Source organism: Dermochelys coriacea, chromosome 2 (genome assembly GCF_009764565.3).
Source record: "Dermochelys coriacea isolate rDerCor1 chromosome 2, rDerCor1.pri.v4, whole genome shotgun sequence".
In the NCBI taxonomy this organism is placed as follows: domain Eukaryota; kingdom Metazoa; phylum Chordata; order Testudines; family Dermochelyidae; genus Dermochelys; species Dermochelys coriacea.
The window spans coordinates 181,066,225-181,092,859 of record NC_050069.1 but is presented as its reverse complement, the minus strand read 5'-3'; the positions used below and the strand labels follow the sequence as shown (position 1 = coordinate 181,092,859).

The 26,635-nt window shown below is 38.1% G+C and overlaps 1 protein-coding gene across 7 annotated transcripts in view; it reads left to right on the top strand.

Annotated features, from left to right (window-relative positions):
* The window catches only part of SEPTIN7 (septin 7), a 126,844-nt gene extending 101,865 nt beyond the window's left edge, over positions 1 to 24,979 (top strand). For 6 of the 7 annotated variants that reach the window (XM_038388583.2, XM_038388585.2, XM_038388587.2 and 3 more), the window contains 7 exons: positions 1,314 to 1,410; positions 5,392 to 5,443; positions 7,986 to 8,111; positions 16,158 to 16,178; positions 19,169 to 19,304; positions 23,241 to 23,380; positions 23,961 to 24,979. In XM_038388583.2, coding sequence (XP_038244511.1) covers positions 1,314 to 1,410; positions 5,392 to 5,443; positions 7,986 to 8,111; positions 16,158 to 16,178; positions 19,169 to 19,304; positions 23,241 to 23,380; positions 23,961 to 24,000 — 612 coding nt within the window. In that variant the 3' untranslated portion in view covers positions 24,001 to 24,979. The remainder of the gene's footprint in view (positions 1 to 1,313; positions 1,411 to 5,391; positions 5,444 to 7,985; positions 8,112 to 16,157; positions 16,179 to 19,168; positions 19,305 to 23,240; positions 23,381 to 23,960) is intronic. The other variant, XM_043508745.1, reaches the window with a different exon arrangement.
* Positions 24,980 to 26,635: the final 1,656 nt, after the last annotated feature.

The window sequence follows — 26,635 nt, the reverse complement described above, 5'->3', positions numbered from 1 at the left end:
ATATTTTTGTTTGCATTGTGTATTGAAAAGAATTGGAATGGTGAAGACCTAGAATTGTCCCAGGATAAACACAAACAGATATAGGAGTTGATCTGGTGATGAACCTTGCTAGCCTGTAGAGCCGGGGTAGGCCACATTGGGATTCCAAAACTGTATGGAGGGCAGGAAAGGGAAGGCTATGCCTCCCCAAACAGCCTGGCCCCTGCCCCCTATCCATCCCCTCTCACTTCCCGCCCCCTGATTGCCCCCCTCAGAACCCGCGACCCATCCAACACCCCCCACCAGCAGCTCCTTGTCCCCTGATGGCCCTCTCCTGGGACCCCCCGCTCCAACTGCCCCCTGGGACCCTGCCTCCTATCCAACCTCCCCTGCTCCCTGTCCCCTGACTGCTCCAACCCCTATCCACCCCTTGTCCCCAGACACTTCCAGGACTCCCATGACTATCCAATCCCTCCATTCCCTGTCCCCTGACTGCACGCCCATTCCCCCCCCGGGACTCCCATGCCTATCCAACTGCCCCCTGCCCCTTGACCATACCACTCAGAGCAGCAGGAGCTTGCCGCCACACTGCCCAGCAGGAGCGGCGGGCCAGAGCGCTGGCAGCATGGCAAGGTGAGGCTGCAGGGGAGGGGAACAGCGGGGAGGGGCTGGGGCTAGCCTCCCCGGTTGGGAGCTCAGGGGCCAGGCTGGAAGTCCCGCAGGCTGGATGTGGCCCATGGGCTGTAGTTTGCCCACCTCTGATGTAGAGTGAAAAGCAGAATAGAGATGGGGGGAGAGATGGGGATAACTTTGTAAGATGTTGCTTTCAACTAATTGACAGCTTTTCTTGTGTGTAAATTTGAGTTCTGCATCAGCCAAGGCAGCCATTTTTGATGGCAATAAACTCAAAAGTTATGAGTACAAGATTCAGTCAAAGCAAACATTACAGTAGCCATTAAGAATAGTGAATTGCATAGTCACTGTAAAGGTTGAGAAATAACCAGTGATCAAAACCCTGCACTCAGACTGGCTGACAATCCTTGTTAATCAGTACATGGTTTGCATGCTCTATGGTCTAAAATCACTGTGTGGTTATTTTTAAATCAGACTTACAGACCAATTAGAATACAGGGAATTTAAAAGCTGGATAAATCTCCTGTAACTGGTACATATCAATAATAGTACAAGCTTCCCTGAACTTTTGGTGAGCTGGATTACAGAATAATAAAACCCCACTTTGTTTTGTATTAAGTTTATACTTATGCTTTATTTCAATATCTTTAGCAGAAGACACACTTTGGTATTGAAAAATCATACTGTTTTGTATCTTTTAGGACCGTTTACCTCTTGCTGTGGTAGGTAGTAATACGATCATTGAAGTCAATGGCAAGAGAGTCAGAGGAAGGCAATATCCTTGGGGTGTTGCAGAAGGTAAACTTTTCTTCAGTGTTTGTAGCTTTTCTATTGTAATGTAAGTGCATACTTGGGTTATAAATAAATCTGCAGTCTTTACTTCAAACATTTTAACTTACATTAAAGTATTTGCAACTGAAAACTTAATAAAACCTGCAGATTTTGTTCAGCGATGCTACAATTTGTGTAAATCATCCTTTTCCAGCCTCAGAACAAATGCAGTCTTGCCAAAGTTAAATGTTTTATAAAAGATGTACTTAAGTTTTTTTTGCTTGTGAATCATCTGTTCAAGACCCATGGAGGTATCTTCCAGTGAACTGTAATTAAACTGCAATATCTTACTTTAATTTCAGTTCATATTTACATAAACAAGATTATACTTACATAAATAAGATTATGCTTGATGTTCAGCTGTTTACTAATGCTCATAATATTTCCACTTCAGTTTAGCAGAAATGTCCATATGGTTTATTACATAAACTATCAATTTCCTAGTCTCTTGTTTCCAGGGACTTTCACATTAGGGATGTTTGTTTGATCTAGGCTAGAATAAATACAATTTAAAATTCCTGGCAGATCATCTTATTTTCACTGGACTATAATAAATTGTTGTTTTTCCTAAAGCAGTTGACCTTAGAGTTGAGCATGCTGAAAGTTTTTGTCTTGCATTGAGTTCAAAGATGATTTTCATTTAACAACCCAAATGCCATTCTCCGCTATGTAAAGTCTAATTAAAATTTGATATTTGCTTTTTGTACCCGTTGTAAGTGGAAATAGGTATAGTTTGCTGCTTTAGTATAGATTTGAAGATAGCGGTTTTTATGAGATAACGATTATGATTTAATATTATTTGCCTACTACATACCATTCATTACCTCTTTGCATGCATGATAAATGTGGTACATGAAAACCCAAACACAGAGGCTTCAACAGCTGCGTTTGTGAAGTGAAGTTTTATTGTATCTTTGGTTTGCATATGTATGCAACTGCATACATACCCAACTGCAACATATGTTGGAGTGACCACCATAGATTGTTTTACATTGTGTTTACCACAATAATTGTCATATTCATAAACTTTACGAAGCAAATTTTTTTAAAGCAGCTTAACTGTGAACCAAGTTAATGCAGCGCTAAACAAAACATATAAAACAAAATATGTACAAATATGTTAAAGGAAGTGCTGTAGTTCTTTGAAGTGCATGTCTGACAGGAAATGGGTTTTGGTGTAGAGTATAAACCAGCTGCAGTAGAACATTGGGAGGGGGGAGGGGCAGGCTCTTGGTTTGGTGCTACTGTTTTTATTTTAAAAACAAACTTATAACTCTCATTTGAGACTTGTTTCCTTGATCTATCTCAGAGAATATACCATCTATTGATAGAATGATCAGAGAAATCATATTTTACTGGGAGCATGATTTCACATGTTATATAAACGGAATGTCAAAGCAGAAATTAAAATTATTTAGAGTAAAATAACTGCAGAGTATTGCTGTTGCATGAAATTGTATTAGAGGGTCACAAGCCTTGTTGCTTTTCTAGGCTGAGCTCAGATAGCACACACCAGAGGCTCCTTGCATTCCTCAGTTCCCCTCCACAAGCTCCCTGTTCGCATCCTCCCAATGCCAGGACTCTGATCCCCTTTCCTATATGCCAGAGTCTTTGTCTCCCCATATGCCAGGTCCCATGTCCCCTTCCTTATACCATTGTCTCCCATTCTTCCCCCATTTCTCCTACTATTATTACTACTTATCTTTCAGTCTGGTGGAGAAATCATTTACAGTGTCTTTCACAGTTCTTTGATCTATAAGCAAATACATTGGGTCAAGTGCATGGCCTCGATTTGCTCAGCCACTGTGTATTTAAATACATACTAAATAAAGGTGAAACGAGGAACTTGATGTCTTACAAAGACCATCAGTGGGGTGCAATTTTGCAGAATATTCTTTTGCTGTGAACTGCTCTCAGTAAAGTTATGTTTGTTGTGGTTTTTGATAATATTGTCTGCTCAGTTAGTCTGACCACAGTGCAAGTGTAGAATTAACCTGAATCCATTAAATGTGCAGATCCAAGTGGTGGTTGGGGGAGGAGGGAGTAAGCATCAATAACAACTCTGATCTGATTCAGTGTTTGCTAATGATTCTGGGACCATTAACAGCAGACACTCGGGTCATTATGTAGATCTGCTGGAATTCCAGTCCTGTTGGAATTCTCCTATGGTTTACATTGCCATCCCATCTATAAACACAAACTCACCAGAAATTGGATTCTGTAAATAAAGCCACACTTCAGATTCACAAGCAAAGAACTACATGTAATTTTCATTTTAGTCACTTATCAATCTCATACACTTGAGCAGTGATGTAATGGCCTACATCTTCTGGGTTAGTGTTCATCTGTATAAATGTCCATAAATAGTTAACAGGCTCCTAATTTTCAAACTCTCTGTATAAATTAGCAGTTAAAATAGAATCATCAATTTTAGCATGAAATTCAGTGGGTATTTGAGTACTTTGATTTAATTTCTCATTGGAAATCAGGAGTGCAGTGATATATTTGGGATTTTAGTAAACTGGCAAGTTTTTGAAAGGGAATTTGCTGTCAATATATTGTACTACATTTTTCTTTTACTGTAGGATTCTTTGTCCAATTGCATAGTTCCTTTTTAATTTAAGAACTTTTGATTAATTGGGTGTAATTAAAAATTGATTTGGTCTTTCTGAAGTAAATATACATAATACACCCAACATTTTAAAAACAGGATTTTCCTGATCCTGGTAGACTTTGTTCTCAGGAGAGCTCACTTGGTGGGTGTGATGGCACCTGGCTTGGGGTGTTGGAGCCTTATTTGGGGAAGAAGTTGGCAAATCAGGACACTGGGGACTAGGAAAATGAGTTTAGTCAGTTATGTGCTGATTGCCGTACCCTTGCTCTCTGGCGAAGTCAACATATAGTCTTAAAGTTTCGGGATTGTTTGAATACCTTGACTCATGTAAATATTTTAAGTGTGATGAATAACACTGTTCATTTGTGTCTGCTTCCAGTATTATGAAGTTCAGGCATTTTAACTTCCAAAAATTAACTACTGTGTCTGTTAAATTGGCAGAATTTACCTGGTACCAAATTTGATGTCACTTCACTTGTAAAATTGATTTTGTATTTTTATGTGGTAACATGGCAATCCAAAATTTATAACATATCCTATATGGAATTTGTCTCAGATGCATAGTATAGAGTTCAGTGGCTCTTTGTAAACATATATATGGATGTCTGTTCCAGAATCATGATTAAATGCAGTTGGGATTACTACTTTCTAGTTGCATAGAGGCACTGTCAACTTGAAATCTAATCAGTTTTTTAAAGTGCAATTTAAAGTACTATATTTGTCCCTGAATTCCCCTACCAATTTATTTTACAATCATATTTTCTTATGATATATCTTAAATGTTTTTCTCTGTTGCACTGAGACTTGCACAAGTTGGGAGACTTTGCCATGTAGAGGAAGCTGTACATTAAATTATTTAGCCATTATTTAGTTATTTTCATTGACTGTACACTAAAATTTAGAACTTTCTCATCTTTCAGTTATAGTAATCTTAGATGCTATTTGTAACAATATAGATGAAAAAATTAATACACTTTTTTTTTAAATTTGGTGTCACTTTAACTTCACCTGTTTCATTTGGAAATTGTTCTTCACTTTCTGCCCTGAGCTTGTGAAATGTTATGTACTGTCCAACAGCTACTGCATTTCAGTGATAGGTTGAGTGATATGTTTTGCATATATGTCTGTTAAGCTTTTTTATGTAATCTGGAATGAAAAGTATAAAATTCGTTCTGGGGAAAAAATATGGGGGCACATGTAGAGAAACAGGAGGTTTATACATAGGAAAACATAAATACTCAAATATATTCAATCTCAATATCTCTCTCTACCTTATGTATGGCACGAGTTTTGGTTACACTATCTTAACGTACATTTTACTTTCTTCCCCACAGTTGAAAATGGTGAACACTGTGACTTCACAATTCTAAGGAACATGTTGATAAGGTAAGTAGTTTTAGTGGAACATTGCACACCTATTGTGAAAGGATTTCAGTTGAATATAAGAGAAGGAAACTTATGTTCTCTACCTCCTTATATTGTATATTCTTTTTTAAGGACATCTTTCACTCCTGTGCAAATGTTGAATATTGATCTGCTTTCTACTTCAAGTAAAAGTGCAGAATATTTACTTTAATTCCAAGACCTCTTATTTCATCATACAAGAATACTAGTCTCATAACATGTCATAACTTGTTCATCAATCACAATCAATGAAATGCAACTATCTGACCTCCAGAATATATTTTTTCCTCTCTAATTGGCAATGGAAGTTTTGTCTTTGTCCCTTAAATATTTATAAGATTATTTGAATAGGTCAAGATTGAGCAGCTAGTGCTCCTGACATTAAATAGTGTGGTTTAGAATTTGCTGGACCAATCACCTTGTTTCTATCCTAACATCAATGAGAGTGAAATATGCAGGAAATAAAAATAGAAATGTAGAGGGACAAAATAGAAGTCCTCTTAGTACATAATACCTTTCAGCTTTTAAAAAGTTTGCTAAAATGTAACAAGCCTATGGGGAAAGAATGGCAGTAAGGGAAATTTGGATTAAAAGCAAGCTTTTCTATTGCTTTTCAGTTGTTTTTTCCAATTAAAGTACAAGGCCTAAGTTCTGTCACCTGTGACTCAAAATATGCAACTCTTGTTGAAGTTACTAGAAATTGTGGATGTGTGTGAGGGCAGACTTTGAACCGTAGTAAGTTAGGCTTGAACAAGAGTTTGATAATTGCTTAATACTTCTTTACTGTCTTACTACAGAGAGTACTTGTGGAATAAACTGTTTTTTAACATTAGAACTTTTGTTCCAAAGTAAAAACTTAGTCATGCAATATTATAAGGAATAATTAAAAAACAGGCCACTCCCAAATTTCTTCTAACCCAACAAAACCCAGTACAATACAAATTGAACCATGCTGTCTTAGAAGAACAAAGTTTAATTAGCATGAAGTTGAGCAAAGGAAAATTTAGACTTGACAAACCAAAGACTGATTATAAAATTAATTTTCAGGGGAAATAATGGAAGATATATAAAGGGATTGACTCAAAAATAGGCTCTGCAAAGTATTAGCTACATTTAACACAAAGATCTTGTAATGGAGAGGGCTGGACTAGGTAGTTTTTTCTAATTCCTGTGGGGTTTTTTTGTGTTTGTTTTTTTTTTATTGTATGTAACATATGTAGACATGCTCTTGGGCATAATTTTGTTTAAACAAATCCTGAGCAAGTGGTAATGTTGATGTCTTGCCTGCCCACTCTGTGTGTGGTTATTTTTTCCTGAAAATTGATAAACCAACAGACAGTTGAAGTCCTGTTTTGTACTGATGTAATGCTGTCTAGGCATTTAGTTTCCTAGTTCCAGGATGGGTGTTTTCCAAAGTAGGATTTGATGTATTCCCTGTGTTAAAAGGTGATTGAGTCTCTGTCTTTTTTTATTATGGGCAATTTTAGATTTATTTCCCAATCTCTTATAACAATTGCTGTTTGGCAGCTTAGCTTCACTCCAGAGGATTTTCTTTGAGCTGCTGAATGGATATTGTGGATAGTTGGTATTGATCTTTACCTTGGACACACAACGAGTACTACTTCTAAGCTTGAAATGTGGAAGCTCAAGTCAAGTTTGTGCTTGGAACTCTAATTTATTGCCTGACCAATGTTTAGATGGGTCTAATGTAGCATTATTACAAGACTATAGAGCTATATTTTATATTGGTCCTCCTCATTTATAAGTTCGCCTATACAATATATTATATTTGTAAAACTTGTAATATTAATGTTTGGAATGCTGCAGTTCTTGGAGTAGTGTTCCTGTGGGTGCTCCACTTCAGGTGTGGCAGTGCCTTTGACTGGAGATTTTTGGTAGAAGTGTCCAGCCTGCACATGTGCCCCACACATCCTCATGCTCCCCACAGAACTGCAGCCAATGGGAGCTGCAGGGGCGGAGCCTGTGGGCAGCTCACAGTGTGGAGCCTCCCCGACCCCTCCACCGCCTAGGAGCTGTAGGACCATGCTAGTGGGAGCTCCCCACCCCAAGGTAAGCACCCCCAATTCTCTAGCCCTGAGCACCCTACCACACACCCAAACTGCTGCTGCTGGCCCAAAATCTCTATCAAAAATCTATATTTAAAGGCACAGGCACACCAGAACTGGAGCACCCATCAGGTGATACATTTCGAAGAACTCTAGTTATTTTACAAGGTGAGTAAGCTCTCAATTTTGAAATGCTGTTTTGTGCAAAATATGCTGTCCTTCCTGTGATCCTACCATCATTCATTAAGTTTGAAATGAAGGCATTTATATTATTGCTCCCATGAACAAGAATATTTTTAAAAAAAAAATAGTTCTCCAATTCATTGTTTCAATAGGCCAGAATAAATTTGATTGGATTATTAAATCTGCAAAGTGAAGGTGATCTAATCTGATTTTCAGATCATGTTTGATATTCATGAAGAATGAATTCTGCTGATAGCCTGTACTTCTATTGACAGAACTCACATGCAGGACCTGAAGGATGTCACTAACAATGTACACTATGAGAACTACAGGAGCAGAAAACTGGCAGCTGTTACGTACAATGGAGTTGACAACAACAAAAACAAAGGGCAGCTAACTAAGTAAGTGCTTGTTAAGTTTGTATCAACATTTGATCTCACCATTCTATATTTTCTACTTTAATTTCAGTCAGTTACCTCAAGTTGTGAACGCCTCATCTAAACACAATAAAGCACTAAAATTATTTAGTCAACATGTTTGCTAAACCTATACAACTGCTGTGTGTAAACAAGCAGTTTAATGTTCATTGTGATTCTTTAAAGCATATTCATCATTTGAGAGTTTTTGGACATCAAGGTTTCTATTTCTGGGCACAACTTGCTTTTGTGGTTTCTCTTGCTGATGGTGCTTAGTGCTTTGTTTTTGCGGAAGAGTAGATTTAGTTATCATTGTGTTTAATAACTTTAAGAATAAAATCACACATTCTCTTCCCCATCTTCAGTAGACTCTGCTCAGTATTTTTCAAAGCCTCTCATAGTGGTAGAAAGCTTTTTAGTAACACATAGCAATCTTTCCATCTCCATACTTTTGTGAGAGGGAAGCTGCTAGGGCAGTATTTCAACCCCAACTGGAGCAGGAACAAAGAACTAAAAACTTTGGTTCCCTTTATGGTAGCACTTTACGTGCTATTCTAGTTAATTTTAAATTATGGAAGCATAAAATATAAATTCGGTTTATTCTTCCTATTCTGTTTATATAACAAATAAGTTGGCTATTTTCAAGACACATCTTAAAATTTTGTATATTCATCTATGTAATAGTGAAGACATAATGTGTCTGAGGGAGTTAGTGTCAAATAATTTCAGGTATTTGTTTAAAAAAAATATTCTTGAGGCAAGTTAGTCATGAATGGTATAATTATTTCGTTGATAGACTGAGAATAGCATTCCAATATAGTATCAGAGTGCAGAGATGCTATACAGTGACTGTCTCACAATTGTACAGCTATTTCTCAGCAAGGGGTATCCCTGATCTCTGGCAGGGGCAGGTCGCAGTCTGATTTGTATGACTATTTCACACTAAGGGCTTGTCCACACTAAAATTTTTATTGTTTGAATATGGTTCTGAAAGAATGAGTTAGCTGGCATAATGCTAAACTTGTGCCCCCTGCTACACTGACTGCCATATAATAGAATCATGTCACTAATCAGCTTTTCAAAACCAAGTTCAAACACAATAAAATTTTGGAGTGAAGAGAATTCCAAAGTAGAACTGCATCTGTACTTTGACTAGTCACGTCGTTACACACATGACAGAGTTTCTCACCTTGCCCAACCTGTTGTCACAACATCCTGCTCCACATCCTTTGAGGCTCTTGAGTGCTCACAGAAAGAGATTTAAATTTTCTTTTTAAAGTTTCTCTGCATTGTTGACAATAGCATAGCATGGTTGATTGAGCAGGCAAGTGTCCAATAATACCTCTTCTTCTCATCCCTCAGATCAACTCTTTGGTAATTTTAATGAGAAAATACCTCATGGGGTAGAGTGATTATGAAGAGAATTGGGGAAGAAGGGAGAGATGTAAAAGTTTGATTTGATATTTGAATTGGGCATGTAGCAGGGTGAGAGGAGAAAAGAATACAGTTAAGTGCAAAACCTTGAGGGTGCGCTCTCTTTGAAGTGGTGGTAATATCCTGGACTGATAAGTTCTGCCTTCTCCATGGGATTTATAAAGCTAGTTAGATTGTGGATGTCATGTAAATTTGGAAGCTTCAAGATATGTAAAGTTGCAACAAAATCAAAAGAAACAGATCACACTTATTTTGTTATGTAATTTTGGAGTTAATACCATTGCTTTTACAATAAGGGTCAAGTAAGGGGAAAACACTACCAAAGTTTTACTTTTGTTGATCTCACACCTTTACCCTTACTTCAATTTTGTCCCTCATCAGCAGATTTCTACTTGTCCGTGCCTCCAAACCCAAACTCTCTCCATATGTTATGTAGTCTGAACACTGTAAATCCTTAAAATGCAATATACAATTGCATTCTTTGTTCTTAATATTGAAAACTTTTTTGTGTGCTGATTGCTACAGATTTTGTGAACAGTATTCAGAGGTTCCAAAACCAATGTTACATTTCCTGCACTTATCATTTATCACTAAGGCTGCGAGTCTGTTGCGGATTCCATGACTTTCCAGGACTCCTGCAGTGGCAGATGCGGCTGGGGAAGTCTCGGGCCACCACTCCCGCCCCCTCAGCAGCAGGAGGAGTTTGAGTATGGGAGGGGGCTCAGAGCTGAGGCAGAGGGTTGGGGTATGGGATGGGGTGATGGTTCTGGGCAGCGCTTATCTCCGGGGGGACATGCCAGCTGCTTCTGGGAACCGCACAAAGTCAGGTAAGGAGCCTACCAGCTGCCCCCTCCCTCCCAGCAGCAGCAGGGGTCCCAGGTGCGCGCGTGCACACATGCACCCCCCCAGCACCCAAGTTTTAGTCAGGGGTATATAGTAACAAGTCATGGGCTGGTCACAGGCCGTGAATTTTTATTTACTGCCCATGACCTGTCCATGACTTTTACTAAAAATACCCATGACTAAAACATAGCCTTATTTATCACTAAGGCTTTTGTATTCAGGGCAGGTGTTGCCTATGCTTTTAGTTCTCATGAGTGTCTGGATTAGTACTGATGTTGTGGTCTTCTCTTTCAGAAGCATAGCTCATTATTTTACCTCCTGCCACCAAAACTATCCCTGTAACTTTACTACAGTCCCACCTGGTTTGGCCTTTTGGGCTGGATGTATTTAATAAAGTAAAAGATGCCCTTCTGAACATGTTTCTCTGTAGCAAATCTCTTCAGTTTAGGATCCTGTTAAGAATCATAGCACTTCATTACTGCATAGCTGAGGTAAATAAAGAGTAAATTCATATGCTAGTTGGCAGCTTGAGCCCTCAGTTCCATTCATCATGGAGCTACTGTTATCTAAGAATATCTGATTCAGTCCTTGGAGACAACCCAAAAAGATTTTCTTGCAGATTTTGAAAGAACTAATGATTGAACCCAGATCCTAGACTAGAGGCCCATAACCTTTCAGCACCCCAGTTCCTTCCTTATTAAGTTTTAGTCTCACTCAGATTCCTGCCTCCTTTTTCAAATAGAGAAAACGGAGTTTGCTTACTGTCATTTTGCCTTCTACCTCTCCAGTATCTTATAAGTACACACACACACACCACTACTTTGCGTCAAATTGTTTGCTCCTGTTGTAAATTCTTACCTTGCCCTTTTTTGAAAAACACAAACATTTCAGATTTTTATATTAATTAAAAATGGGCTCTCACTGTTCTCACTGAACAGTTGCCTCATCCGTGCGAACTTTTGAGCCACAGCATCTGTTTTATAAGTATTGTCACATTACAGATTGAAACACTGATAATCTTTAAGGGTCTATATTTGTATCCAATAACTCTTTAATAAAGGAAAAGAAGAGCAAAGAGAATGGCGTCAAATTATATACAGTGTTTATGAAACTACACTTCAGTAACAGTTTTAATAGAGTATTTTCCTTTATTTTGGGGCACTTTTAGAATTATGTACAGTTATCAATAAGAGTACAAAGATTAGAGCAGTAACCATACATTCCAAGGGATTGATTTGAAAAGAATGTAATTAATGCAACACAGCTGTTTAATGCAGATTAACTTTCTGGAGCTACTTGGGTTTACAGCATAACTCCTGTTTGACTCTGACAGTGCAGACATTGGATTCCATGCTCATTCTCACATGCAGGATAACCGGTCACCACCCACATTCTCCCACTCTAGAGCTGCTTCACTGTGCTTCTGTAGTTTTGATTCTTGCCAGATTTAGAGCAACATATAGGAAGATGATCTCTGTAGCCACATCTGGCTGCCATGTGTATTCTTTCATAGGAAGGGGGGAAAGAAAACAAATATACTTCAATTGTGCCTCCTCTCAGGAGTCTTACTTATTTTTGCTGTCACCAAAAAACCTCTACTCTCTGTGGCTGATTTCTGGGGCTGTGACAAACAAAACCAACCTTTCAGATTTCCTAAGGGTGGGATAATAGCTCACCTGTGAAGGTAAAGGCAGGAGTGGACTGAGGCAATGCTTGAGCCGTTTTTCTTGTGCTGTGACCAACAAAAGCAGTCCCTTCTTTCTGCAAAATGTCTGACACCTAGAGTTTGTGGTTCTGGCTTACTTCAGAATTATTGTGGCTGTCTAGGGGAGGACTTGAAGTGGGTGAGCTCATTCATAAAACTTCAAAAACCTTGCATTCACCTTGCTACTGATTAATCAGAGATTTACTGACCTCAGTGGAGCATGCTCTCTATCAAAAGTACCTATGGGTCATATTTGACAGCTGACAATTTGGCCTGGCTTCTATCCTAAGGCTAGCATGTGTTCTCATTTCAGTTATATAGATAGGTAGATAGAAATAATAGTTACACACACACTTTGGAGGGCTGCTGCACCCATTTATATAGTCACGGCAGCAGGCTTCCAAAATTTGGTGGTTTCTTTGGACAGCTGGTTTACTTGGGCATACTCTCAGCACCAGGCACCCAAGTGGTATGGGAAACACTTGTTAGATTCACTAGATTGAAGAGAACCATAGAGTCATAAAAGCACCCTGATTCCATCTTCCCAGGTCCCAGCCAGAACTCGTATGTATTCAAGTCTGCCAGGGTGGGGCACTCATATAGATGCCTTCCCAGCTCAAAGAACTTAGTCCACAAGGGAAAGTAAGGTTCACATAAGCACTCATGAAACTGTGGGGGCCATCTGATTTAGCCAGTTTAGCATTCAGAGGACACATTTGGGAAAAGCACATCCTAAATATGATGGCATAGCGGTAGTTGTATACCCAAACCAGCAGGGTGGCACAAGAAACGTATTCAATCATCTTATAGTACGGATGGTACTTTTGGTTAAAGTATAGTTGGTTAAGCCAATTGGATTCTTCCAGAAGAGAGTTGAGAAAGCAGAGGTATTTCAGCAGATTCTTCAAAAATTGGGGAATCTTCACTTCACTTCATTGTCCAAAACGAAATTAAGTTTCCTGTTTTTGGGAACACGTACCTAGACCCATTAATGTTGTGTGTACCATACACCTTTCAATGGCTTTATCATTTCCTCCCCTCGTATGGAGAGTCTGAAAGAAAAAAAAAACTGCTCTCCATAAGACACTTTTAGTGTTGATTGTTCTAATTGGGCAAGATGATAGGGAGGCATACAGACCTGCTGATGCTCGCCCAAGTGCTAACAATTCCTCTGTTAAAATCAAGACCACCGTCAGCAGGGCCCAGTAATGCCTCCAGACCCCCATGTGGTCCATAATTGGTTTACATTGGGGCATTCATGAATTTAGGTATCTCCAATAGGGTGACCTGACCCAGACCATGATGCACTGGAAGGGATTTTTGTCCTGACCAAATTATCAGGTCCTGTGTCCAGGAAGCGCATGAAGCCTCAGGTTGCCCATCCATTGAGACTTAATAATGCTCTCTCTATTACAGCATGGCTAACTCCTGGCCTGGGTCAAGGAGATGTTGGTTGGCATGCTTTGCAAAGTTTCCACATGGCATTCCCTGCACTCTTTAATGTGCTATGTCAGTTAAATGGGCAGGTGTCCGCAAATGCAGCCTTTGACAGTGAACTGCTGAGAGCAGTGCTTCCATAAGATAGAGTGCGAAGTTCTCCTTCTATCTCTTCCCTCTCTTTCAGGATCCTAAAGTATCTTATTCTTCCTCCCTAGACAGGCTACTACCATACAGAATTCAGTGTGTGAGGCTGCATTCTGAGTCATAGGCATTTTATTCCCATTTACGGTCCAATCTCTCTTCTGTGGCTTTGAAGACCACAGCTATTTCTGCCTTACTAAGCTCTGGTCTTGACAAGAAGCTTGTTATCTGTTTGAGCAAGTTAGAGTAGGCTAATGGATTTCTCTCAGATTAGGGAGAATCAAACTGGAGAAATAGACAAGGGAACTAGAGCCCTATGCGGGACTATTTTTAATCTTGCTCCTGTCTCATCCTCCAATACCCACACCTACTCCCACTATTATGACAGCAGGTCCTGCAGGACCCATGGGATCCCAGTCCCACCGCAGGGCTCTACACTAGTCCCACGCAGGGCTCAAGAGGGAAAGGAAAATCTTGCATAGTGAATGTCATCTTTCCTGTAGGACCAAGCAAGTGAGGAGGGGAAACCATTGTCTAAGTTGCCATGATTGAGCTTGGTAAGTGGGAATGTAGTTAGCCTCTGATTCGGGCTCTGTTTTAGGTAGACAAGTTTGTCCAAAAACACTTAAATGTGCTCCAAGAGAAAGAGAGTGGGTTTGCAACGTTTTGTTTGACTATTTTCCCTTGCATTTTACTATCTGACCAAAATGTATGTTCTATATCCATATTGCACACTAACCTCTTACTCTGTTAGCAGATGTCAAATATTTTGTATTAAATGTTGTTTATTGGACACACACACACACACACACACACACACATATATATATATATATATATATATATATATATATATATATATATTACAATAGGTCTGCTCCTGGTGGTAATGTAAACATATTAACCTTTGCAGCTCAGTTCCTTGAGTAAATGTTCGCTCATTTCTTTGAACAAAATACAGTGATTGACTATGAAAACAGAATTAGTAATAAGTGGTACAAGATATATTCTGTATTGTCCAAATGCACCAAAACAACAATTTTTCTTGCCTTTTGACTCCCTTGAATTCCTTCCTTGCATGGCTGATATTATAATCAGCTGTTCTACAAATAACACATTAGCTTAAGAGAAATCCAAAGCATGTTTTTTCCATGATTACGTAGCCTTTTTGTATTTTAGGTTTAGTGTCTGATTCCTTCACATTTTCAACATCATCCCATCTCTAAAAAAAAAATATTATGTCAAAGGGTAATCTTCAGGTATATGGATAACTTGTCTCTTCACACTATGCAAATAGTGTAACTGTACACGTGCACTGTGTGGCATATATTAAAATTGAAACCAAAAATTCTTAATTTGAGAAGTCCTATATTCACTTCTTGATGTGAAATAAACATTTTCAGTGAGGTTAAAAATAAACCATGTTTTTATTATCAAAAGGTATATATTTGTATAAATGACATAATGATAAGCCTTATCTGGCTACAGATATGTTGAATAAACTGTCACACAGAGTAACAAAATACGCAACGTGTAGATCCTTTTAACTGCTTCTTAGCATAGATTGCTTCTAACTCCTTTTGACTGTGTTCCTAGGATGTTTATAACCTTGCCACACGTCCAAGATTCTACGCTTCCTAGAGACAGAACAGGAAATTCTAGGGAGCAGTCCTAATAGTATGAATGGCTTCATACTGTGTTGCAAATTATTTAATGTAAAAATACCAGTTCCCGAAGGCTGATCTTTTCTTCTGATTGTACTATTGTCAGTGAGATGCTAACACAACACAAGCTCAAATTAAGATGCCATACTCCATGAGCAGGAGGTCCTGCTTTGAGCAGGAGGTTGGACTGGATGATCTCCTGAGGTCCCTTCCAACCCTAATATTCTATGTAAACTTAATTACAGTGTATGCTTTTTAGTGCTGTTGAGCATAGCCTCCTGTGAGACCTCTGCTGGCCAGTGAAGTTAAGTGCTGTTTCTATAGCACCTGAACAGTCATTCTCTTTAATATAACATCGTCATTCACTTTGAATATAAAGACCTTCATTAGGTGACAAATTTTATAAGGCAAATAAGCCTAGAGATGGATTGGTTTGGTTTCAGGAAGCTTACTTAGAGCAAGTAGTTAAGTTAATGTCACTAAAATATGTAAAATCACTTGAAAAGCATGCGTACTTTAGTCGCACCACTGTAGGTAAACTGTCTTTGAAATATCTCTGCACATCAAATCTGCATTAATATTTACATGGTGTAGTGATTTACTAACTGAGTTTTGAAATAAACATAACCAGCTTTAACTAACAATCTTTCATTTTTACTGTGGAAAATTTTGGTTTTTTGGGGGGGGAAACAAATTTTAATTAGCTTTAGGAATCTATAATGAATTTGCTTTTTTTAATTACTGCTTTTTAGTTTTTGTGGTTTTATTTAAGCATGCTAAGCCTCTGTATTTTTTGTTTTTTAGATTTGACACAGTTGAAGGCATGTAAGTGGTTGTTTAAATTTTTCCAAAGACTTCAGACAAAACCTCTTTAAACACATAAGACCTTTAATGTTAAGTGGTTCAAAATTTAAGTTTTCCTGTTGTTCAGCTTCTGGCATCTGTTTTTACTTTAGTGCTTTTTGTTCTAAAACTGCTCTAACATTTTAGATTAAAAGTTATAAATATTTTCAGTGACAAATATTCTTCATAGAACACTCCCGCTTACTTCTGAAAGATTTTGGTCAAATTCCATGAGAATAATAGACTACAAGAGCACTATAATGGTTGAAGATATATGTAAATCATGTAATTCACCCAGATTGGCTCTGCAGTTTCTCATTAGTTCCAGAATAATAGTTATATTAGTGCTTATTGAGAATTTGTGGAATTTTCATAACTTGTCTCTAGATTTACAGCTGTTTAAGGAGGGGTTAAACTGGCAAACTTGTTAGTGTAGTCAAATTCATTTGACTATGGTTTTATCATACAAGTGGCTTGCAGAGGTTCCACTTTTTGTATACATAGAATAACATAACTCTAAGGTTTAGAGAGAACTTAACATTACACATGTATATTATTTTATATGGGGAGAGAGGGAGTGTTCCTGATGCTTTCTTGGACTTCCCTTTTCCTTCGTGCTTAAACCTCATTGATTTCTCTAGACATTGCTTATCAGAATAAGACCTGTGTACTGATCCACTCGTAAAGAACTCCATAGTGAATATTAGCCTGCTAACTTACTGAACTCTTCAGGGAAGCTAAAACTTGACATTTTGGGGGAAATCTGAATAATTTCCTTGAAAATATGACTTGGCAGACCTACCTACCCAATTCTTAGGTTCTGGTGTCATTGGAGAGCCAGTTCTCTTCCCATTTGAAGTCAATGGGGGTCTTGGCAGTGACTTCAGTGGCAGAAGGACCTAGGCCTCTAGGTCAATAGTTCTTTACCTAGAATTGACATTTTAAAACTTTGCACATCTCTCAAAGAGAGGTATGTTAATATCTTCAAAAAAGTTAAATTTTGTAATGTTTTGACAATGTGTTTGTTTACACAGAAACACTACTAATCAAATTTTCTAAAACATTACAACTGATGTTGCACACTACTCTCATGAATTGGTTTTATGTATTATGGTACTGGCCTTGTAATCAAACAATACGCCAAGTAACATGCTATTTTCATCAACAGAAGGTACAGATGCTAACAATCAACCTTTGCACAGTAAAAGTAAATCCTGCATTTAGAGTAGGATCAGTTTCCATTTGAAATCTAGTATTCTGCTAACATTTGGTCTGCTGCTCTAAATTTTGCAAATCAGTTCAGATACATCTCAAAAATACCTAAAATTGTCACCTTTTGAAGCACATATTTGAAAATAATGAAATTTAAAAACTGTTCAGTTGGCCTTGATTTCATAGGATACATTTCATTTTCACTTCATTAGTGGCAATTTCATATAGCTGAGTTATATGTATAAAATGAGCTATGAATAGTCAAAACAATTCTGACATATTTGACACACCCTCCATTGCACTGACTACACATTTTGAACCCTGTTTCCCTCTCCTAAAAGAATGAGTTGCAAGTTTTGAATTGAAAGGGGCACTGCATATTAGAAATGCTTTACTCTACCTCAGATACTTTTAGGAGAATTCTGAAAGCATAAAACACATTCAAGCACAAAAAGCAAATACTTTATTTTTGACGTAATCACACCTAGCAACTCCAAATAGTTTGCTTTCTTAGATGAAAGTTGAACCATCTTCGATGGATAGACATTCCCTGCTCGTTTATCATTTTTGTTTTGAGTGTGTATGTAAATATCCAAGAGAGTGATGATATAATAAATATATACATACATCTGTTTGCATTATTACATCCATATGCTAGTTAGAGCTCATTTTTTCAAATGTGTTTGAAAAACTTGCACGTTCAGGCTGAAATTAATTTGTTCCAGTTGTTCTTAATGTTTGAGTACCAAAAATATTACTCTTTCAAGGGACTGACTGTATACATTATCTAACCATTAACCATAAAAGAGTGAAATGAGTGAAATATATAATGAGTCTATGCTGGATTTTACAGAACATTGAAGACTATAACATTTCTAAAATGATATTTTAAACTGAGTAGCAAGATTAGTAAATCAGTTGCCTGAAAGTGTCTGGAAAAAATTAAAAACATTTTTGAATTAGGAACATTTTACAAAGCAAAATATCCCATGCTAATAACACTTTCACAACTATATCTGAAGTCCAACTGCTCAAAAACCTCTCAAAATTGCTGTGTGTTCAAAAGAATCAAAACAGGAAAAGATTGTATTTATCACAAAGCTGAAATTATGAACTGAGATTTATTTGATAATTCCCTTAGAAATTAAGATTTAAAAATCAGTTTCTCTCTACCTGCAACACTTTCTTTTTCTCTTGCTCTGTTCTAGTTTAAGGCCATCTTTCCATTTTTGTGTGGACAAGTATTTTGGTGATTGGACGGGCTGTAGTGTTGGAAGATCACTAGGAAAATTCCACTTTTATTTTTGAGTTTTCGTTACTGAATTTTCCATGATTTGACTTTCCCCTAATACTGTGGTTTTCAACCTATTTACTACTGTAGACCGCATCCAATACTACCTCTGTTGCCTTGAAGATGTCACATGGGCTGCAGCTCTGTCCTGATTGGGCCAAAAGCAGCCCGCAGGCCACAGGTTTAGAACCACTGCCCTAGCGGTTCTATTCAAGGTAGTAAGTAAAGAATTCTCAACATATGACTGCATTACATTTAACCTAAATTTAAATATAAAAAATGAAAGGTGTTTACACTATGAAATAAATTATTTTCATAGTTTAACATTGGTTTGATCAAACGTGCAGTTTTCTGAAATTATGAAAATTTAACATGCTAACTTTTTTTGCTTGCCTTGCTTTTCAATGTCATCTTGTATTGCAAAAAAGATCACTTCCTTATTGATTAACCTGCTCTGGGTTTATGGCAGGAGCCCTCTGGCACAGATGGAAGAAGAGAGAAGAGAACATGTGGCCAAAATGAAAAAAATGGAGATGGAAATGGAGCAGGTCTTTGAGATGAAGGTCAAAGAAAAAGTTCAGAAACTGAAGGACTCTGAAGCCGAGGTAACCAAAATGTGTATTAAGTGCCAATAACGTGCTCAGCGCTGACCAATGGGGAGAGAGTCCTTTCCTCAAGGACATTGTAACATACCCACGTTCTGGAGGTTCCCTCATGGCTCCATAGTTAAGAATATAACCTTACATTAGAATTTAAATGAAACTCTCACTAATAACTACCCAAGTTACGCTATTTAAATAAAGGAGGCAAGCATGTATTTTCAAGGTAACTTTCACATTTAAACGTCCCCTAATTTCACTTCTGTAATCATAGCACGCTAAAAATCTCTTCTAGTTTCATGTCTTTCTTTGATGCCCTAAAATGTTACTGTAGACCAGCGGTTCCCAAATTGGGGTTCCCGAACCCCTTGGGGTTCACAGAATGTTACAGGGTGTTCACCAGAAAAAATTCACTAATGGCGCCAGAGGACCCCGGGCATTGGAGGCAGCAGGTGGACCCAGTTGCAGGGCAGACAGCCCGAGCCCCAGGGAGAGCAGGGCAGGGCAGTTGGGTTGGCAGCCTGAAACCTGCCCCCGTGAGCAGGGGAGCTGGCAGCCCAAGCCCCAGGGAGAGTGGGGCCAGGCAGTTGGGGCTGGCAGCCTGAGCCCTGGCGGTCAGCAGGACCTGCAGCCCGAGCTCAGTTGACCAGGGCAATCAACGGGGTCCAGCAGCAGGAGCCCCACGGAGTGCGTAGGAAATTTTAAATTTAAATCCCTGGAAATATTCATTTTTAGGAGAGGGTTCACGAGATTTCACAATTTAGTGAAAGGGGTTTGTGGGCTGTTAAAGTTTGGGAACCACTGCTTTAGACTTTATATAGTGCATAAAGTAGCTAATGTAAATCTCGTATCAATAATAAAGCCCTTTCTTGAAATCCTTCAGCTACTCTGCCATAATGCCTGTAACAAATCAACCAGTTCATAATGGTTAGCTTAAGGAGCAGACAGGTATGGCTTGCAACTGTTTCAACTTTTGTAACTCTTATAAAATTGCAAATCTCTATAAAAATTGTATAATTTGACTCGCTCACCTCTCATGTTCCTTTGTATGTCAGTTGTCTTGGATTGTAAACTTTTCAGAGCAGGTTGGGCTAGTCTGTCGTACAACAGCTTTGCCAATATAGCTATATCAGCAAATCAGCTCCTGGAGACTCAGCATATACTGGCATATTGACTGTTTTGCCGGTATAAGCTGCGCCTATACAGATGTTTTTGCTGATATAGCTATCTGTCTGTTAGGGGCATGATTTTTTTTTTTAACCAGACAGCTTACTGACACAGCTATGCTGGCAAAACTTTGTAGTGTAGACCTGGGCCATTACAGTTTATACAGTTCTTAACACAGAGGGGTTCTGATCCTGGTTGGGCACAATTGTAAAATAAATCTAACAAGTGAATTTTGTAGCTCTACTAGGGAGGCAGCTTCTCAAGAGGCCTGGTGCAACAACCATAGCTGCAAATTAAAAAAATCTTTGCAGGAAGCTTGGAATAATAGAAGCACTTACAGAACCTCTGCCAGTCACTCTGGGAGGAGCCATGGAGGCAGGTGGGCCAATGGGAGAGAAGTGGATAATGATACCCTGCTACTCTTCACTGTCCAGCCCTGCTGCTCTCCCCCATTACCTGAACTCTCTTCTATTACATAACCAGTCCACTAAAGTCTGCTTCCATAACCTCTCTTGACCCGTATTGCCTTCCCAGTGTATGCATTCTGCTCCCTATTGAACTTGTAAACATCTACAAAATTAAGTTGTACAAGTTCAAAGACAGCAGAGGGGGTATAGACAAGGAGATTTGAATTGGGTTCAGGGAGTATGTCTGAGTATTTTAGGATGAGTGTGCTATGGGCCTGGTGCATGAAAACATGTCTTTCAGGACACAGGTCATGGAGGGAAGGGGTGTAGAAGAACTGGAGCATGAAGAAAACTGTACTGGACGTGTGTGGAAGAGGTTGGAGGGTTATAGAGAACATGGGCTGACGTAAAAGGAGACAAACATAAGAGTGACAAGGGGTGTATGCTTTATTCATGTTAAACTTTTCACACATTGTTACACTTTCAACATGGATAAAAGCACAGACCCACCTACAGATCACCACAAAGTCTTCAGAGGAGAGAGCCCTGCAGAGATTGGCTGTTTTACTATGTTGGACTTTCAAAGGTCTTATCAGAACATATATTGTTATATCACAGTTGCATTTTAACTTTTGCTAATAGTCCTGGAAATCCCCCCACAACATTTTTAACATAGTTATGGTTGCTTGTCATGTAGAATTAAGAAAATCACCTGTTACATCAGTATTGATATCTAAACCAACCACAATTTGCATTTTACCACCTATACCATAATATCCAGATGTTCCTGGCCTCTGTTTTACATATAGCTGCCCACAACACACGTGTCTAATGCCTAATAGGCATACTCAAAACACAACCTTCACTGTAACTTTTATTTCAGTTTGGGAAGAATTCATGTTATGTACTTAGATATGCTTTTACATTCGGTCAGCAAAGACATCTTAACTTAAAGATTGTGAATTGTGAGAGGTGTATGCACTCTAGATGGCTCTCTTGATAGTACATTAGCAACCATAACTTTGTTCAAGTGTTGTATGAGGGATATAATATAGCTTAAAGATCAAGGCTGCAATGCTTTATTTAAACGAAGTTCTGAAGCGCCTCTGTTTTCAGTGAGATTGAATGCTGAGAGATTGTTTGGCAAACAAGTAGAGGAAGGGATTTCTTAAGTGAAATCAAGTGTGAAGGCAAGATGAGACAAATGCAAGGGGCATTCAGGAAGGAGGCTTGAGAGAAGTGCAGACAGCAGGTGAAGAGTAGGAGAAAATAAGAGCAGCAATGTAAATATAGATTGGGTTGTGCACAGATTTGAAAGTAAGAATTAAAAGCTTGGATCTGATATCAAAGGGGAGCGGAAGCCAGTGAAGGGAGTCAGGCCTGGTCTACACTTATTATTTAGGTTGACATAGCTACAGTGCTCAGAGGTGTGAAATTCTCACCTCTGAGACCCATAGCTTTGCCAACCTAGTCCCCAGTGTAAACACAGCTAGATGAATGGAAAAATGTTGACATAGCCAATATCACTGGAGGAGGTGGAGTTCCTACAGCGATGGAGAAATCCCTGTTTTGTGTGTAGGCTCAGTCTGCACGGTGGGGTTGGGGGGGGGGGAGTATGGTGGACTTTTTAATTGAGAGGGGAGTGGAGAGAAAGGGAAGATGAATAGCTATTGCCAGTGACATGTCCAGAGGATGTCAGTCATTTAGGCCCTATTTAAACTAGGTGGAAAAGTGGTGTTTTAAAACATGTTAGTTAACACATTTTAACATGGTTTTTAAATACTACATAGCAGCTAGTAGAGAGAGGTTTTAACACCTTGACCCTATGCTTTCCCCACCCCCAGAGAGACATTATAGAACAGGTGATCAGTCAGAAAATCCTGAGGAGGGGAGTGGTCTGCTTCAAAAGCTGTAGATCTAGCATGAAACTGAAGAGACTCTTCTATTGATTGTGATTGGCTAGGTGGCTGGTTGACTATGATCAATGCTTAATGCTGTTCTAATCCTCTTGTTGCATTGTGCTCCTCCTGTTTGTTGTCTCCAGCTGTTTGTTTCTAGTCTTCTGCTTGGATCGTAAACTCTGTGTGCCAGGGACCATCACTTTTATGATTGTATAATGGGATTGTGGCTTTGAGGCATTAGAGCATTATAGATTATAAAGGCAGGAGGTAGAGTCCACGTGCTCAAGAAGTTTGGAGGGAAGATGGGTTAGAAGGGTAAAGAGTGGAATCAACAGTTCTGGTCTCTAACCTGGGTCCTCACTTCATTACAGTAGTTGATGTGGCACACTGTACAATACAACTCCTAATCTTGTTTCTAATGTTGCAGTGTTTGTGCAGTTTTTGACTATGTACTGTCAATTTCTTAGCTCCAACGACGCCATGAGCAAATGAAAAAGAACTTGGAGGCGCAGCACAAAGAATTAGAGGAAAAGCGCCGCCAGTTTGAGGATGAGAAAGCAAACTGGGAAACTCAACAGCGTATTTTGGAACAACAGAATTCTTCCAGGTAAGTAGGATTTTTGCTAAAGTTATTTGTATCTAATGTTCCACATGTTCTGTAATAATAATTATTAAAAGAAAATTTGATCATCTTAATACATCTCTACACAGCTTGACCGTCAACATTTTTACTTGGTCAGCTCAAAATAGTGAAAATGTCACACTGCTTTTTGTTATAAATGAGCATGTTTTGGAAACGGGGAGAACCCTAAGCTTCTATAGCAGACGCACATATTCATACTTCCTAAATAAAACTAACCTCAACAGGTACCATTCATCACTGTGGGAAAACTTTATCAGAATTTGAAGGCTGATTTAATTTTACTTACATTTCTTTGGCTTTTATTTAAGGGCTGGGAACTCAAACATCTGACTGAAAGCAATCAGATCTTCCATTTCCTGGAAGTAGGAGTGTAATGACAAAATTATTGCTATGCCAGTGCTGTGCGCATAGTATGCCAAGAAAAATTCCTTCCTGTGTCTAAACTAGGACAGCTGAAAATTGCATATTTTAAAAATATATACATAATGGGCTGAATTTTTCGTCCGTAAAATGTTTTTATTTTAAAATGTTTTTATTTTCTCAGAACCTTGGAAAAGAACAAGAAGAAAGGGAAGATCTTTTAAATACATCTATTGACCACCAGTTCTGTATTAGTTGCCAATATGCCAGCCTGGACATCAGTGTTCGTTGGATCCGTTTGACCAGTTTTGCACCAGTTGTATCCATAACGATGGATTTAACAGCATGACCAATTTTTTGTTAATTTTGATGGAGATTGAGATGCCTTGAATTGTCTAGGATGTTGTGTACTTGGAAAAATAACAGCTCTAAGTACCTTTTCCTTTTTTTCTTTTTAAAACAGATGTCATTTAACGCAAAAGAAAACATTTTACTGTTGTACAATCATGTTCTGGTGGTTTTTTGTTTACAAGATATTCCAAAATACAAGGACTCTGGAAGGTTTTCAGTGAGGATAAATTGCCATAATATGATACAAACTATGCTTCTCTATTATAATACAAGAATTCCATTCAGTGCAGCATATACAATAATGTAATTTAGTCTAACACAGTTGACCCTATTTTTTGACACTTCCATTGTTTAAAAATACACATGGAAAAACAAACTTATAGGCTTACAATGCACCTAAAGCTTTTTATAACAACCCTTCTTTGTTTTGGATTCTTTAAATATATACTATCCTCATTTACTAACTTCTTTAGCCAGAAGAATTTCATTACTGCTTCATTTTTGTAATAACATTTAATTTAGATATTTTTCCATATATTGGCCCTGCTAAATAGAATGTAGCTTCTTTCATATGGTAGGAACCAGTGACTAAATCTTTCCTTTAACTCCCTTTTTACATTTTATGGTAAATAGCAGGAAAATGCATTTATAGGTCATTTTTAGGCAAAATTGTGGAGTTAACTACCCACCTGTTTCTACCTGTGTGCAGTCTTTCTTTATTTTACTAGAAATGGGAATCATGGCCTCTTGTGAAAAAGTCAACATTTTGCATTTAGCTGTATTCATATACTGCATTTCTGTATTTTTGTTTGTATTGTAAAAAGTCACATAATAAACAATGTTGTGATGTAAGCTACTAATGTGTGATACGCTTTCAAGGAATTGCATAACAAAGTACTCACTATGGGAAATATTTCAGTGTAACCAGGCTTAGATATAAAAATTAACTTTGCATTTAGTCTGTCTAGATATCAAGTTCCCAGTTTAAGGGATGGACAAGTGTATTCAATCTATGGGTTATTGACCTAATAAATCACATTTAGGTGGCTGAGTACTATACATGATTGTGCCCTGAAACTGCAAACTAAAAGCTGCTTATCCAGAAGAGGGCACCAACTTTTCATGCATTTTTTGTATTGTCCAAAATAGTTCAGACACCTTTTCTTATATTTTCCATGGGTATGTCTCCATTACTCCATCCAGAAGTTTTAAGTGTTCATGGTTATTAATGATACTATAAGATGGCTGTAGCTTCTGGGATTTCTCCTCTGTTTGTTAAAAATGTGAGCGAGTCAAACTGAAAACTGAACTTGGTAGCTGGGTAGCATGTAGCTTGTAAAACGCTTGAACTTTACACAGAGTGTACTAAGCTTTATTTGCCATTATAAAGCAAAAGAATTGAAAGATTTGTGTTGACATTTTAAAAAAAAAAAAGAAAACAAAATGGCAGCATATTTCCCAAATTATTCTACATTGCAGGAAACAGTTGTTACCTGAAGGGACTTTTTTAATGAGGGAAGAGAATCCTAAAGACAGTTTGCTTAACCAGACATGTTACTGTGAAATGATTTTAGTCCTGATTTGGGATAAGAAGTTTTCCATTGTTAGTTGAAGAGCCTCACTAATAATATTTTTTCATGTGACATTCTAACTACTGCATTCCTCTTAACCAGAATGATTAGAAAACTCATGACGCACACACTGAAATGCATTTGCAAATGGTTTAATTACAACTGACCGTTTGCCTCCAATTTGACTTCCATGCATTTTACTGAAAATGAACACATGTAGCCAGCAATGAGACTGGTAAACCAATTTCCAGTTTATTGTATTGATTTAATTTTTATTTATCCATGTTAATTGCTTGCACAAAGGTCACTTATATTATCCAGTAGTCATTTTGCCTTCTATTCCAGCTTGTTTTTGCACAGGATTCCCCTTTTCTTGGTGTCAGTGGCACTCACTCAGATAGCCACACCCTGAACAGGGCTCAAGAATCCATTTGAATTTGATTTATTTTTATCGTTCACTTTGAACATGACACGTGACTTCTTGCAATGTTAACATTTAGAATCTTGTTCTCTGCAAAATGGGTGTAGCTTTCCTTTAAGCAATCTGAATTGCAAGACCTTTTGTATTGTAATACATGTAAAGCTTCTTCATGCTGTCCCAGTTGTTCCCCCAAGACACACTTTGTAGAACATGAGTCTCTTGTGTGTATTGCCAAAAAAAAAAAAAATCTGAATTATAGAGGACTAGCAACACCTTTGACTGTTGCCCTGTTTGAATATTGCTCCTAAAGCTAGTCAACTGATGGGAAATTCCAACATTTGAATATTTCCTTTTGTCCTGAATCGGAAAGAAAATCATTTCCTGCAAAAATGAAATTTGTGAAAAAAAATCATTTAGGAAATGATGAAACAAACGTATTGAAGTGTTTTGTGTTGACTACATTATAAAGATGAAACAAAGCTCTTCAATCTGTCAAATCAGCATTTTCCAAAAGAA